General features: G+C 38.5%; 1 protein-coding gene across 9 annotated transcripts; it reads left to right on the forward strand.

Annotated features, from left to right (window-relative positions):
* Window positions 1-736: 736 nt before the first annotated feature.
* On the forward strand, window positions 737-15364 carry LOC147495129 (uncharacterized). 9 transcript variants are annotated; one of them, XR_015200462.1, is made up of 12 exons: window positions 2407-3594; window positions 3678-3762; window positions 4312-4377; window positions 5987-6114; window positions 9149-9352; window positions 9439-9927; window positions 11022-11132; window positions 12292-12480; window positions 13123-13416; window positions 14359-14486; window positions 14566-14703; window positions 14884-15364. XR_015200462.1 is itself a non-coding variant. In XM_086569658.1 (12 exons), the coding sequence occupies exons 4-11, from the start codon at window positions 6004-6006 to the stop codon at window positions 14685-14687; spliced, it is 1689 nt and encodes a 562-aa protein (XP_086425784.1). In that variant the 5' UTR covers window positions 3535-3594; window positions 3678-3762; window positions 4312-4377; window positions 5987-6003; the 3' UTR covers window positions 14688-14725; window positions 14884-15364. The 9 variants fall into 9 exon arrangements, 5 of the variants coding, with proteins under 5 accessions (XP_086425784.1, XP_086425782.1, XP_086425783.1 ...); XM_086569658.1 differs by having other exon boundaries at window positions 3535-3594; window positions 11007-11132; window positions 13090-13416; window positions 14366-14486; window positions 14566-14725; XM_086569654.1 differs by lacking the exons at window positions 2407-3594; window positions 3678-3762; window positions 4312-4377; window positions 5987-6114 and adding an exon at window positions 8432-8989 and having other exon boundaries at window positions 13090-13416; window positions 14366-14486; window positions 14566-14725.
* The last annotated feature ends 825 nt before the right edge of the window (window positions 15365-16189 follow it).

Raw genomic sequence — 16189 nt, forward strand, 5'->3', positions numbered from 1 at the left:
AAGTGAATTCTATTACTTTATTTTTAGTGAAAATATTTGGTAGTTATTTAAGGATAAAAGAGATAATAAAACGGTTATAAAACTCAATAACTAAATTGTCCACTTCCACAAAATGTGGGTAGTTATAGTCAAATCCTAAAAATCCTATTTTTTTATTCTATAAAGGCATCTCCAATGGGGGGTGTAAATTGTTTAAAGTGTAAAATTTACACTATAAATGTCAAAAACATGCTTCCAATGGGGGGTGTAAATCCCAGGTGATAAGCTAATAGTTAATAGAGGGGGTGGAGAATTCCCCATCCGACTATTAGTTAATAAACATCCCGGGCGTCACTTGAAGTAACGTCCCAACTAAAAAGAAATTCGGACGTCACTTAAACTCACGTTTATTTTATTTATTTTTTAAAATTGTAATGTTTGCGACAGGCCAAGACCATCATTTATTGGTTGGGCCAGTTTTAAGTAAACCACGGACGTTACTCAAAGTGACGTGCGATTTTTTCTTTTTTAGTTAAACCACTTGCGACGGACTTTGACCGTCGTTTTTTCTCAGTTTTTTAATTTTACAAACTCTTAAACTTTGTTGCATTGGATACAATTTTGGGTGTAAAAACTATTAATGTGTAAGAGGGGTCATAAAATCCTAGTGGCACTTATGTGACACTTATGTGGAGGTGTATATATTGTCCATTGGAAATGCTCTAAATAGTTTTCACTATCTAAAAAAGATAAATAGTAGTAAATTCTATAAAATAATAATCTTGAATAGGCTTCCTAACCCAATTTCTTGATTTAGGAATTGATCAAAGCGACCATCTTTCTTTTCCTATACTTAACAACAGATATTCATCGTGATCTCGCTTGTAAAAACCGATATCCAAGATTTCGTTCTTGCAGGAGATTTTGTTCTATACTTCATTTATTTATCGACTCTTTGAAATAATCCACAATCAAGCAATTTTAAGTAGTTGAAACATTATGCTTCTCAAATCAGCCACCACCCGCCATTTCTTGACTTCAACATCAAGAAAACTCATTACTACCATTGACTTCTCTCCATTAATAAAAAATTTAAACCAATGCAAGTCTCTTTTCGACATAAGAGACATACACCAACAAGTTGTATTAAAACAAGATTACCTAACAGAAAATATAGTAATCCAAATCATTAAAACTTACGTAAACTTTCATGCATATACATTTTCTGTAGACTTACTGAAAACCATTCCGCCCTCTTCGAATGCTGTTTATTGGTGGAACCAAATTATTAAAGCTGATGTAAGTAATGGGTATCAGGGTAACGCGTTTAATTTATATTGTTTAATGCTTAGTTTAAACTGGAAACCTGATGGTTTTACTTACCCGTTTGTACTTAAAGCTTGTGGGGAGATTCAGTGTGTCTGGCGTGGGGTTTTGGTCCATAGTGTTGTTTGTAGAAGTGGGTATGAGTCGAATGTGTTTGTTTGTAATGCTTTGGTGGCAATGTATGCTCGGTGTGGCGAGCTTGATGAGTCGGTAAAAGTGTTTGATGAAGTGTCTCAAAGAGGGATTAGTGATGTCGTGTCGTGGAACTCTATTGTGGGTGCTTTTGTGAAGAGTGGGGAAGTGGGTAGAGCGTTGAATATGTTTGGTGGGATGAATTCTAGGGGTGTGGGGTTGAGGGCGGATGTGGTGAGTCTTGTTAATATTCTTCCGGCTTGTGCTTCTGTTGGGGCATTAATGCAAGGAAAGCAAGTGCATGGGTATGCTGTTCGGAGCTGTTTGTTTGAAGATGTGTTTGTGGGTAATGCAGTTGTGGATATGTATGGTAAGTGTGGAATGATCGGAGAAGCAAAGAAAGCATTTGACACGATGGAGGACAAAGATGTGGTATCGTGGAATGCATTGGTTACTGTGTATTCTCAAAGTGGTAGCTTTGGTGAGGCTATGAAACTCATTGAGGAGATGAATGACAAGGAAATTAGATTGAATGTGGTAACATGGAGTGCTGTCATCGCAGGGTATGCTCAGAGGGGACTTGGTGTTGAAGCGCTGGATGTGTTTCGGAAAATGCAGCTTTCAGGGTCAGCACCTAATGCAGTGACGCTGGTGTCCCTTTTGTCAGCTTGTGCTGCTGTGGGAGCTTGGCTTCAGGGTAAGGAAACTCATGCTTATGTAATCAGAGGTGTAATAAATCGAGAATATGGTGATTGTGGGGAGGATCTCATGGTGAAAAATGCTCTCATTGACATGTATGCTAAATGTAGGAATTTCAACTACGGGCGGACCATCTTTGAGTCAATATCATCAAAAGAGAAGAATGTTGTCACTTGGACCGTTCTGATTGGTGGTTGTTCTCAACATGGGGATGCTAATGAAGCACTTGAACTCTTCTCAAAAATGCTCTGTGGATCTACACGCCCGAATGCTTTTACTATATCTTGTTCGTTAATGGCATGTGCGCGTCTTTCTGCCCTGCGGTCTGGCAAAGAGATCCATGCCTATGTAACTCGTAACCGTTATGAATCTTCCATGTTATTTGTTGCCAATTGTCTAGTAGACATGTACTCAAAGTGTGGGGATGTTGATGCAGCTCAAAATGTATTCCATAGGATGTCCACAAAAAATGATGTCTCGTGGACTTCGTTAATGACTGCGTACGGAATGCATGGCCGGGGTGAGGAAGCTCTGCAGGTATTTAATACGATGCAGAAAGCAAGTCTGGTGCCCGATGAAATCACCTTTCTTGTGGTGCTTTATGCTTGCAGTCACTCAGGGATGATTGAAAAAGGGATAGAGTACTTCAACACTATGCAGGGGAAGTATGGTGTGGCTCCAGGGAAGGAGCATTATGCTTGTATGGTAGACCTCTTGGGCCGTGCTGGTCGTTTGGACGAAGCAGTGAAACTGATAAAAGGAACCCCTATGGAGCACAGCCCGATTGTGTGGGTCGCACTGCTTAGTGCTTGCAGGATTCATGCAAATGTCGAGCTTGGGGAGTATGCTGCAGAGAGATTAATAGAACTAGATGCTGATTATGATGGATCGTACACATTGCTATCAAACATATATGCCAGTGCTGGACGTTGGAAAGATGTAGCTAGGATTAGATTGTTAATGAAGAGGACTGGGGTAAAGAAGAGACCCGGTTGCAGTTGGGTCCAAGGAAAGAAAGGCACAGCATCCTTCTTTGCAGGGGACAGGTCTCACCCATTGTCCCAGGAGATATATGAGTTCCTTGGGGACTTGATTCGGCGGATTAAGGTTATCGGATATGTACCCCAAACAAGCTTTGCACTTCATGATGTGGATGAAGAGGAGAAAAGTGATCTTCTATATGAGCATAGTGAGAAGCTTGCTCTTGCCTATGGAATTCTTACCTCAGTCCCCGGAGCACCCATTCGAATTACCAAGAACCTCCGTGTTTGTGGTGATTGTCACAATGCCTTCACCTTCATTTCTAAGATTGTCGATCACGAGATTATTGTTAGGGACTCGAGTCGCTTTCACCATTTCAAGAAAGGCTCTTGCTCCTGTAGAGGCTATTGGTGATTAGCATTGTAGTGCATTTTCACCTGATTTTGGATCTTGAAGATGTACCCTAGCTTATTATGGGTATGTATCAAACAATCTACACTAGTTTTATAGGATTCACTGTGATAGTTTTCTTGACTTCGTAATGCATATATTTCCTGCAGATGGTTTCCTGTATATACTTCCAGGTTGCTACTACTATGAAATTGCTTTGCACACTATAGTTACCATCTAGTCGGGATAAGTCGGGTATGTCAGATTCTTTCTGCTGTAAACTTGTTGTTTTTGTTTTTGTTTTCGTCTGTTTATTAGTGTGACTAATTAACAACTTTTTAAAACCAAGATGACACCTCTCAGACTATGGGCTTCCACCATCTACGTGTTCTTCTACTATGCCTTATTCCTCTCTGGACGTACTATTTTGTGATGAACTTGGAACTCGACCTAGATCGGCTATCTGTTTTTTTTTAGCAGAAACAAGATGGCGCAAGAGTACCCTTATGGTTGGAACTTTTCAATAGAAGAGGATATAGTAATTAACTGTAAATATTAGAATATGAAGATAAGTGGTCAGGTGCTTGTGATAATTTATTAATTTGTACATATATTCAGTTGAGTTTCAGTAGTATAACCAGGAACTAGATTAGGTGAAGACAATAACAATTTAGCATCAACAAATTCTAAGTAGTATATAATGGTTAATGTACTGTCTACACTTGCTGACTCTCTTTATTGTTATTTGTGAATGTCTTTTTGTTTGTTATCTTTTCTGAGATAATCCTTTGGAGCCTGTTACAGATGCTGGGGCACAAGTTGTAGGCGTTGAACATGGAGTAAAATGCCTACAAAGACCAGATCGAGAAGGCAAGTATATTCCTTTCAATCATTTCCATAAAATCTAGTTGCTGAAAAATATGCTTGAGAGTGCAAATCTAGCTTCCCTGTCATTAACTCTTGGTCCAATCTTGCATTCACGATTGCAAAAAATTCTCTTTTCTCTATTTTGGCTATTATATTTTATTTTTCTGTCGAAACAAATATGCCTTGAGGCCACCTAAGAGTGAGCAGGTAAGATATGATCATGAAATGTATCAGTTCCAGTTCCAGGTCTAGCAAGTGTATATCCATCTATGCAAACTCACTTTTTAGACCTCATTTCACGCCACGATGTATGTGCTGTTCATTCCATTTCTAGTAACTCCTACAAGCCCAAGGGAAAAAAGGTCACCAAAGTCCCTGGATCGGCTGGAAGATAGGGAGCAGTGGCTGTCCACTCTCACTCACGAAGTCACCAGTTGTAATTTTAGCACACCCTCTGAATAAAGACTACTTATCCAGAAAAAACAGAAAAAGAAAATGTAGCCTCTTATGGTCGACATAGTATACTGCTTTGTAGTGCACTAGGGCAGTGGAGGACTGGGTCTTTTTATCAAGGAAAAATAAGAGAGATTTGTGGAGCAATGTCGACTGATGATGTCTGATCATAGGCCTTGAACAGAGTATGGTGTAGTTATCTCACCTCCAATGCCCATGGTGTTGTTGTTGATTTTTATTAAACTTTTCTAGATTGGTAGTGGTAGGAAGGTCTTGAGTGCATTTGCATCAACTTGATACTGGATTTCATATTAGGGCCACATACCAAGACACAACCAACATCTTTAGAACAGATTTCTATAAAAAAATTGTCTGTCAAACTTTCTGTTAAGTTTGCTTTTATACCAAGCTAGTAAGTAGGATTGGGTCTATGACCTGACGGTTGCGACGGTAAAGTTTTTGGTGTTTTTTCAGACATTGGTAAAACTTTACCCATATTAGTAGATCCCCACAGACAGTGGTCTATCTTAAACCAGATTGCTCTCGTCGTGTTTGTGTGTTTGATTCTAGTTTTGTTCTTTCTTTCCTTCCCTGAAGGAAGTGGTATTTAATTTTTAATGGACCAAATTTAAAAGTAGTGGATGATTTTGTCATATGCCATATAACTTCTGGCTAACACGACCTTGAAGGCTATATTTTGCTCTCCCCTTACTGAGCTACATGACAATTTCCTACTATCCTCGTTGTGTGTGCTTTTTAGTTTACTTTTTAGATAAATTGGTAAATATGATAACAGCGTTTTGCTGCATCTCATATGTGTATAATTGAACAATGTGGTAATTTACAACAATAAGCCATTGTGGTAGTAAGTTGTTAAGAGGCCATTGTGGTTTTGATTTTGCTTCAGCTATAGTGGAACTTGATATTTTTTGCACTTAATACATAATTCTAGTTTAGTACCAGACAGCTATAGTGGAACTCTTAAGACATTTTTAGAGTTAGAACAAATTACACTAAACTCTTTTATGATGTTTCATTATTTGAGGGCTAATTGACAATTGCAATTGACTATTTTCATTTTAATATTTGGATGCTCACAAACAAGTAATGTTGGATAACCAATGTATTAATTTTCCCTGTCGTGTTTGATATTTTACAGGCCCTGTTGCGGAAGATATGTTCCATTGGCAAGTAACAATTATGGGTCCACCAGACAGTCCTTATGCTGGGGGAGTTTTTTTGGTTACTATTCATTTCCCTTCAGATTATCCATTTAAACCACCAAAGGTACTGTATTACCTATTTCATTTAGTCTTTTATTGTTTAAGGATGTCATATGTTAATCAATTACACCAGCTTCATGAAATCACATCCTCATTGTTTGCTCGTTAGTTCATTAAGAATTTGATACATTTCGTCAGATCTGATATTACTTGGCACTCTTTCATTTGAGCACTGATTGTTTTTGTATTGGATCGTCGTTGGTGCAACTGAGGAACAATTGTGAAAACAAGGTTTACCTGTTTCCCTTGTTAAAGGAGGACCTTTTAAAATGTTTCCCACTTTCCCTCTTGAGTAGGTAATGTGGAAGTCTCCATGCGGATTTTAATAGGAGGATATCATCAAATGGAACATCCATATAGGAAAACTGGCTTACAGTCTTGAGGCTGGCTTCAGATTAATTTTTTTTGCATTGAGGCTTTTAGGAAGAACTTTTCCCCATCATATGAGCTAGTCGTTGATAAGTCCGGAGGTTGTTGGGTACTAAGACTGGTGCTGGAAACTTGTGTGGGTTCCATAGGTAATGTGGTATATCTGGAATTGGTGATCAGGATATGTTTGAGATTTAGTAAAGATGTGATTATTTCACATGTTACCAAGGTGGTGAAAGGGTGTGACTCAGCTCTGAAATCAGCGGTCTATGAAGCTAGCACAGGATAATGGAGGTGGTAGATGAGCAAGAATTTCCTATGAAACTTTTGCTGGATGTGAAAGGATTTGCTAGAATCACCACTTCAGGATATTAGACTGCCCAAACTACACATTATTAAAAGAAGAGACGCCATGGTTTCTAAAAAAAAAAAAAAGTTAGGGGAACTTTTGCTCTTTGTTGTCCTGGTGGCCATTTGGCTTGCTTTATAAAGACAGTTGAGCAGAGGGACAATTTTTTGCTTGGAGATCCCTATCAATGACTTGAAATGTCTAGCTGTCTGAGAAATAGATCAACTAAGTCACCAGATAATTTCTTGCGGATTACTAGCCCAATCACAAAGAATGATCAGTCTGAACCCCCATTTGTGGTTCTTAGCTCAAACTTAAGTGTTTCTGATGACAACAGTTGACCTTTCTTATTTTTTCCAGGCACTTAATAGAAACACCGATGTCTTTGCTTTCACTTTGTTTGAAGGAGTATAGTATTTAGTACTAGAAAACTAGACAGACTTGAGCTGTTGTCCCTATTCTGTTTATCACATAATTGGGAAGCAACCACATAAGTACCAAGTAATATAGGTGTATGGCCGAAGGGATTATACTATTATATAGAGTTCTGCAGGTTTCGCTTGAGATGGAACTTTGATATCCCAGCCATTATTGTTAATACAGTAGATATTGATGTGTTTCTTGTGATCACTGTGAGAAGGATGATGAAAACCTCATTTCCTTTGGTAATGAACACAATATCCTCAATGCAACTTAGTTCATGAACTATTAGACAGTTTTCAGCTGATAAAGCATATTAGGTGTGCCTCAATGTTTTTCGGTATTGTGGGGCTTTTAGGCACTCAGCCACTCAGGCTGGCTTATGCTAATATGCGTGGTGAGGCTCAAGCCGCACTTCAAGAAGTTGCAACTATTGAGCTTTAACAGCTAAGAGTCAGGTTGAAACGATTTTGAAGCCTCACTAGATGTGCATATCAGGTGAACCACGACCAGCTAGAATTTATTCTTTATACTTCAGCAATAGCAACCTTTGGGGCTTTACTGTCACGTCTTACAATTTTACAGGCTTAAGCCATAGTACACTGGGTGACTCAGTGCATACTTAAGGAAGACATAAGTATTGAGCTTGGATAATAAAGACCTGCTTGAGACGATGCTAGGGCCTCACCATGTGCTCATATGGGATGATCATGGCCACCTAAAATTGATTCTTTGTACTTTAGAAGCTGTCCAGTAGCCCAGTTGTCCTTGGGAGGTTGGGCCTTAGGCCTTGGATTTGATTCCAATCTTCCGCGGGGAAAAGGAGATTTAAGGGGTTAGTAAAAAAATTTAGCTATCAAAAAAGAAGAAGCAATAGCGCCTGTTGAAGATCTACTTATCAAGGGGATTGTGTTTACTGACAACTGATATATTAGATGGACCTCTCCCTTTCTTCCCCCCTTTGCTTTAAAACGAACTATGCAATAACATAATCATAATATCACCAACATGATAGTAGGGAATAAATTTACCTTTTTTTTTTTCTGTTGTTATCAAGTGAGCGGAGCGAACGTTCTGGGCCGAGGGGGGGGTATGTGGCCAAAATGTCATTTGGTTGGTTTCTGTCTGTCCTCATCTCTTCTCTTCGTCTCCCTCTCCCTCTCCACTCTCCACGCCCTTTCAATCTCTCCCTCTCCCCTCTCCACTCCTCCCTCTCCACTCTCCAAGCCCTTCCAATTCTCCGCTCACACCCCCCGGAATATAAAATTTTCCTAACACTTGAAAACTGAAATGAACAAAATTCCGTTTCATTCGATACTTTAAAAGGATAAAGCACCCCGTGTTCAAAACCTCTTTACACTATCTTTCAATGTCTCTTTCATACTCCCTCTCAAAATCATTTCTCCACTCCTTCTCTCTCCCTAAACCCTCCACACTCTTCCTCAAAACCCCAACAAAAAACTTTCTCACCTTCTCATATTCTTCTGAGCAAGAACTCCTTCTTTCCATAACTCAAAACAATGGGAAAACCAGTAGTCTACCATCTGTGAGAACTTATGAGAGTGATTTGTGTAGGCTGAGTTTAGTTGGAGATGTTTCTTTTGAACAAGCATTAACTGCTGCTGCTGCTGATGGTGGTGAAGCTGCTGATGAACATATTAAAGTTGATATGGATACTATGGTTGTCGAAACTGTGTTTCCCGGGTCGGCGGATGAGCGGACTACTGTTTCTAGTAGATTGGTGTGTGTTAAAATTTCATGCTTTTTTCATGCTCTTTGATTTAAATTCGAATATTTACTGCTTTTTGTGTGAAAATTTAAAGAAATGTCAGTTTATAAGCTTGAACATGTTCAGATTTCCAATAAGCTGATTGCAAATGTTTTGTGGGTTTCATAACAGTTTCTCCCTACAAGAGAAGTCAAAGAGAAGGCCAGGAAGCTTAGAAGTACTCTCCCTAAAGATATGCTGTCCAGCATGACATCTAAAAATATACTTGCGATGACATTCAGACAAGTAGTCTTGCAGCGTATTTGGAGTTTTGAGCTGCAACTACTCAGCGCTGGAGCTGAGAGAAATATGGAGGATCTTGAAAATCCAAGAGAGGTTACATGGCTGTCAGTATTTTTGTTATTTTTCATATTAAGACTCAGGTCCTAGTGTAATTTCATCACTGGCTTATGCATTTGCAGGTTCCGGCAATTTTCACCATAAGCTCATCGGATGAACGAGTTCTGTCTGTCCTTGCAGAAGCTGTTTGCATGTATGCCCTTGAAAGCACTGAAATGGATTTTGGAGAAGGGACCATTGGTACAGCTTCAAATAGTTTTCTAGATTGGTTTCAGAAGCCTAGAAGGATTGCATCGAAGGACTTCTCAGTTATCATATATAAAATGTCTGAAGATGAATTAGTCAAAAGTGCCAAGATGTTTTCTCAAAATTTCGAGATAAAAGAATTTTCTACACCAATAGAAATTAAAAGGAAGTATAGGCGGTGGATGCCATTAACATACTCCAAGCTGGGAAAAATTGGTGGTCCAGAGTTCATTACTTGGGCTACTGAATATTTACCTGCTTACAGGCTTCAAGTCGATGTGAATAAACTGAAGAATGTGAAGTTTGAAGGGTGGAAGAACGCTGTAGAGAATAGGTGGGAAGTCCTTTTGATCCATTCCCAAATGGTATTTGATTCTTTCCTTGTTTTCCCACTCTTGTTTCCCTAGTATCAATTGGGGAATTTCGACCTATGATATTGTGTAGATAGAAAGAACTCGGTATTATTTAACTGCACAATATGCATATTTTAAGTGCATAATATGCATATGCTTTACAATGTTACATGTCAAAATAAGTATGCGTGCCTCTTAATTTGTGCTTTGTCTATGCTTGGTATTTGTGAACTCAAGTTCCTGACTTTTCTTTATGCAACATTGATTATAACTAATGCATTGATGATTGGCCGTTGTTACATACACACACACACAAACATACACACTCGATGATGCCTGAATGCGTATAAATGGCTTTTCGATGATGTAGAGAAGACATACTCAGGTGGGGGTTTTCTCATCTTCATGTTAAAATAGGGTAAAGTTCTAGACAGAAGTGATAACCAAATCCTAGTCTTTGAAGCTGGACCTACTTAGCATAATGTTTAGTTGAAAACTTGGGCTTCTCGTAATGAGATTAAATGCTTCCATGTAAATTGGCTTGGAATTTCAGCTGCTGGTTAGGTCTGCGTTTCTTATTTAAGCACTGTGTTTGGGTAGTACAATTTTACAAGGCATTTTAGTATTCCAAAAAGATTATGGAAACGTTGGAGGGATATTTCTTTCATTTAGATAATTATTTTTAAATTGGGATACATAAAGTTCATTGTGCTAAGAAATAATTTTCGGTAGTGAAAAAGCATATCATTGTGACATCTTGTTTATTGTTGTTTTGCTTAAGTTCAAGCTGTGGTGTTTCTACTATTAAAAGCGTGTGAGCATTATTGTTGGTGTCTTTTTACTTCTAGTTGTCTGGAAACTGAAAGTCTTACTTACATTTAGAAATAATGTGATTTATTATGTTGTCATTGAGACCTTAGTTTGCTAAGTGTATTTTTCTGCAGTTTCTGTATATTCAGGCTATTGTGAGGACAAGTGGACACTGTGCATCAATTTTTTGTTCTTTGAAAACATAAAGATATAATACACGCACATAGCATAACACATATGTGTGTGTATTAAGAAAGCATTTATGCCAAATGACTCAAAAGTCAATAGTTTTGCAGGTCGAATTGGCAGACAGTCTAGATATGTATTATGAAGACCTGTACACTTTACCAAATAAGCAGCTTTCCTGCGGGGTTGTTGCAGATATCTCAAAATTGTCAAAGAATAAGGTACTTCTACTCATCTTTATTACTATATCTTTCTTGGCAACTGTGATGATTCCACCTACTTCCATTGGTTGTTTGTCCGGACTTAACTAGTTACCTTGCTAGGGTGAGCGGGACAATTTGAATAGGTAGGGGATGTTCCCATTTTGCACCTTGTAGGTGATTAGGTATTCTCACTTTGTAAGGTGGTGGAAGACGATGTGGACCAATTATTAGTTCTTTGTCTGATGGCTAAGCAACTTTAGGAGGTGTACTTGCTTCTCATCTTTTAATTAACCTTAGAGGTGTCAGGGTGAGATTAGAGAGACTCCTGGCAGTGCCATCTTCATGATGGCTCTTTCTCCAAGAGCCAAGTGCCCAAGTGCCCAAGTGTCTAGCGAAATATTTTCCTAAGGCAATAGTGTGGGGGATATGGTTGGAATGCAATCGGAGAGTGTTAGAGAACAAGGGAAGGGAAATGCACAAGATTTGGGTGGACATTAAGTACGATTAATCGAGGAATATCGCCATGTTTAGGGGGTTGAGATTTCTTGATTTTATTTGTAATTGGGATACACTAGTTTTGTAGTTTTTTTGTATTTGGGAATCATGTGGTATTGTAGTTTGCTATTCTTAGTTCCTTGCTAAGTGCTAGCCATCTGGATTGTAACACTTTTATTGGGAATGAAGTATAACTTTTACGGATAAATTATAGGCAGTAGAGACCTTAAAGGTTCAGTTGGTGAGAATTTTTGCCTTGTATCGGACGAAAGAAATGGAGATGAAGATGGGAAGTCAGAACTTTTGAGTTACTATCTCAATGGGAAATGCCCTACATTTGAGTTCGGTTTGAGTTATTGATTATTTAATTTATTTGTAATTGGGAGGAACCAAATGGTTTTACTGCAAACCCAAGCAAGTTCAGACTGGTTATTTATATTTGAGACTCAGCAGTGTTTACCCCAACCCTGGTGGGCTTAATGATTTGTTACTTAAATTCATTCGACCATTAGAAAGCGTGATGTCCAATTCATATAAGAAAAGAAAGAAACATAAAAATGCCCAAAAAGAGTATCCCTCCACTCCTCCCAAATCAAAGCCCAGTGAGCTACCAAACCTCTGATCGAAATGACTATCTGCCCGTTGAGGTGTTCTGACCTTATAATTGGTTGGCTTTTTGCAGAGGAGCACTTCGTTGTGGAAAAAGCTAGTTCTCACGCTTGTTGGTGGTCTTTTTGTGGTTTCCATAAGTATTCTAGCTCAGCTTTACCGTTCTCGTCTTTATGAGACCAGAAGATCTCGGTCGGAATTGTTTACCGAACAATCATCTAAAACTGAATGCTACCAGCATCAAAAGTTGGAAGAATCTGAGGTACATAATAGAAACCTTCTCTGTTCTAAGAAAAAGAATTTAATCAGGTTTACATAATTCTATTATTATTTCTGTCCACCTGTTTTATATTTTTAATGTACCAATACTTTGTCTGTATTGGTTTATGCTACTAGGAAACAATAGTAAGCTGACTGTATTGGTATCTGTGATGTTTAATATAGTCCCACCTGGGACAGTGAAAACCTTGCATAACAGTATATGAGTTACTAAGCGTCTCCACTCATAGCCAATTGGTTTTGTGTTGGATGCCAAAAAGTTAAAGATGTTATCAGAGCAGGCTAGTGTGTTTGTCCCAAAAGGCTCGTCCACGTCACCCAAACATATGTTGTCCACATGTTAGGCTCAAGTAATGTCACACATGAGGGGTGTGTTGAGATGTTTAATATAGTCCCACATCGGAGAGTGAAAGCCTTGCATAACAATATATAAGTTCCTGGGCCTATCCATTCATTGCTTGCCAGTTGGTTTTGAGTCGGATGGCCCAAAGTGTAAGAGTATCCTTGCTGCTGTTTTTTGTTTAGAGTTGGGGAATCTTTTTCCCGTTTTGATATTTGCAACTACTTTATGATAAGTAATCGATTTCACAAGCTGTACCTAATGGAAAAAAAATTTGACAAAAAGTTGGAAAGCCTGTGCATCGCAATAGTAAAAAAGTTCAAGGATGCAGTTGCTTGGCCTGGGGATATAGAGACGGAAAGAGATCTTGGTGCCTGGACGGGGGAACTCCCAAATTATTTGAGGAAGTTGCATAATTTGAATTTACATGAAGAGGTTTCCAGCACTGGATCAGATACTGATACTATCTACACTGGAGATGCACCAGATCGAGTGGAAATGTCTAATACTGTAGCGCCATCTTCAGATCAGATAAGTACTGACATGGAGACATCAGCTCAGGACATTGCCAGTTATCAGGTATGTTCAGTGGTCCCATTATTCTCTCCATCTTATTGAAAAACTGGAAAGGATTCATAACTTTAACATATTAATCTGCACGCGCATATATTGCTAATCCGTGAAATTTCAATTTGTTACTAGGGAAAAGAATAACCAAGATATCCTCTTGCAGTATTGCTTGACGAACTACATTTTGGTTCAACTGATAATCCATTAAATTACATTTCATAATTTTCATTTGCATGGGTAGACAACTTTACATGAACCGATCCTCTCACAAACCTGGTTTGCGTAGACCCAGACCACAAATTCACAGCTGAATTGTTTAAACTTTAAACAAACGCTAGGCTTCTCCTGGATGGATGTTCACTACTTTAATTTGGGATTTGGCAGTGTTAGGACATTATGAAGGATTTAATACCTCTTCAACCAGCATTTGCAAACATGGAGATTTGTTTCTTGAATTTCAAAATTTCTTTTAAGTTCATCAAAATGTTAGAAAGTAATCCTGTACTTAATAACTGGTGGCCGGTGGAGCTCTTGCTCTCACTGGATTTACAACTCGAGAGGAGAAGAATAGAGGAGGAAGGGAAAGAAAGAAGCCCTCCATATCGTACGAACTTGCAAAATGCAGTTTATGTCTTATACTTCGTATTTTGATTTTCTCTTTCAAATAAAATGCACATCTTGTTATGCCCAATTTTGTGAGACACGAAGTTTTTTGTGTTCATCATTTGTAAATAAATTCTAAAAAAATGGAGAAGGAAAGAGCAGATATTGCAGTTTCTATAAGCAGATAACTTCAGTGAATTGAATAGAGATAAATTTGAAACTGTTAATCCAGATCATTGGGAACGATAATGAGTAAAATTGTAGTGTTGTTAACGGAGAAGAAGTTTGGAGAGCAAAGTCATACGTCTGCAACTTCTCTTGTGTTACTGACTTACTCCTTTCCTTCAGTCTCTAGGTGGTTTTGTCAAGTGACGGCAGTTTAGTTGGGTTTCAGCCCACTAGCCGCTTGGCAGTTAATCATTGGGCGAGTAATCCCTTAGCAAAAGAGCTTTACAATGCGCGAAAGCTTACCCTTGGTAAGTCTCTGATACTTCCCATAATCTGTTTAATACACTTGGTGTGTTACAGATATACTAATGGGATACTGTGAAGCAGGCTTAATAGAACCAGGGCTCAAGATTCAGCAGCCAGATAAAGTTATTCTCGTAGAGTTGTTGATGTCAGTGAACCCTGAATCATGGTTTGCATTAGCTAGGCCACTTCGGGAAACAAGCTGAGAATTTTCCAATCATGGTTTGACTATTTTTCCATTCTCGTAAGTGCTGCTCATTATCATACGACAAATTTCAATTTTGATGGAATTTGGCAGTGTAGAATGCCATAACCATTAAAATTTCAGGAATATCATATTTAGCTTCTGTAGTTTACATTTGTTTGCATCTCCAATCAAAATTCAAAAATATTTTGGAGCAGGTACTTTATGATGAATAACAAGTCGGTGGAAATCTGAATACCCAGTTTGTGTTTGGATGTTTTCGGCTTGTATCTGGTCATCTGGAGGCTACTCTATGCTCCATGGTTGATGTGGAGCCAAGGACGATTGTTTTTCAACATATTTGCGACCGCTTCAAAGATCAGCCGGCTGATTATGGTGTTGGGCAAGATGGAGGTTTTCAGTGTCCATAGCATCATCGTCAACATTCAGTATAGTTTGACTGTTGCACCAAAGGACACGGTGGATCTAAAATACAGTTACCAGTATATTGATTTGACACCGAAATCAAAGGACTCAGTTAGAGCACAAAGATGATTGTTTTTGGTGAGGCTGCCAACAGTTGTACTGTTGTAGGGCATTTTTACTTTTTGGTTGTCCCTAAATGCACTGCTAGAGCTATTTTGTAATTTATCGATTAGATATTAATTGTTTGGATGGAAATTGGAATCCTACCCTTAATATCTTGTTTGTTGAGGTGATTTCACTTTGAATCACTTCTAAACTTTGAATCGCGTGTATATTCAAGCGAGCAGAGCAAACGGTTCTGGGCAAATGGGTGGATTAGGGGGGGAGGGGGGGGTGTATGTGGCCAAAATGTCAATTGATTGGTTTTTGCCTGTCCTGATCTCTTCTCTTCGTCTCTCTCCCTCTGCACTCTCTACTCCCTTCAAATTCTCCGCTCACGCCCCACTGCTATGCTGTGTACTAGTTTATTTAGTTTTTGTTTTTTTTACCTTTTTGTTTTGTATTATCTGAAAAGAGAAATGGTATAACATAACTAGTATCACTATATACCACGTAAGTGCATTCAGTAATGTCAGCTATCTTCATTGAGTTATTCATGCTTCTTCTTTCTTTCCAACTTATGAACCTGATGGCTGTGCTTTCTGTTTTTTTCTTACAAGCATTGTGAGACAATCGTAGGAGTTTGTTTTGTCTCGAAGGGTTAAATCTAAACATTGTAGTTCACAATAGGTAAAGTTGTGATATGTACTGTATTGAACTTGTTGCATATGTTGACCGGTAATTGTTATCATGCAACCTTAGCTATCGGCATATCTCCGTTGATCGTGTTATACTTTCAGAATTTCAGATAGCCTATGTAAGAAAGTTTTTTTTAGCCTGATATTTTTTAGCATCTTGCGTCAATAGAATGTTTTAATCAATGAAATGGCACATACCGAATCTTAAAAAGTACGGGGGTGTGTTTGTCAAAATATGTATTTTATGTGATAGTGGACTAGTGAGAATGTGAAATAGTCTCTTGATGGGTATTGTTCCTTG

This window comes from Coptis chinensis, chromosome 6, assembly GCF_015680905.1.
Source record: "Coptis chinensis isolate HL-2020 chromosome 6, ASM1568090v1, whole genome shotgun sequence".
NCBI lineage: Eukaryota > Viridiplantae > Streptophyta > Magnoliopsida > Ranunculales > Ranunculaceae > Coptis > Coptis chinensis.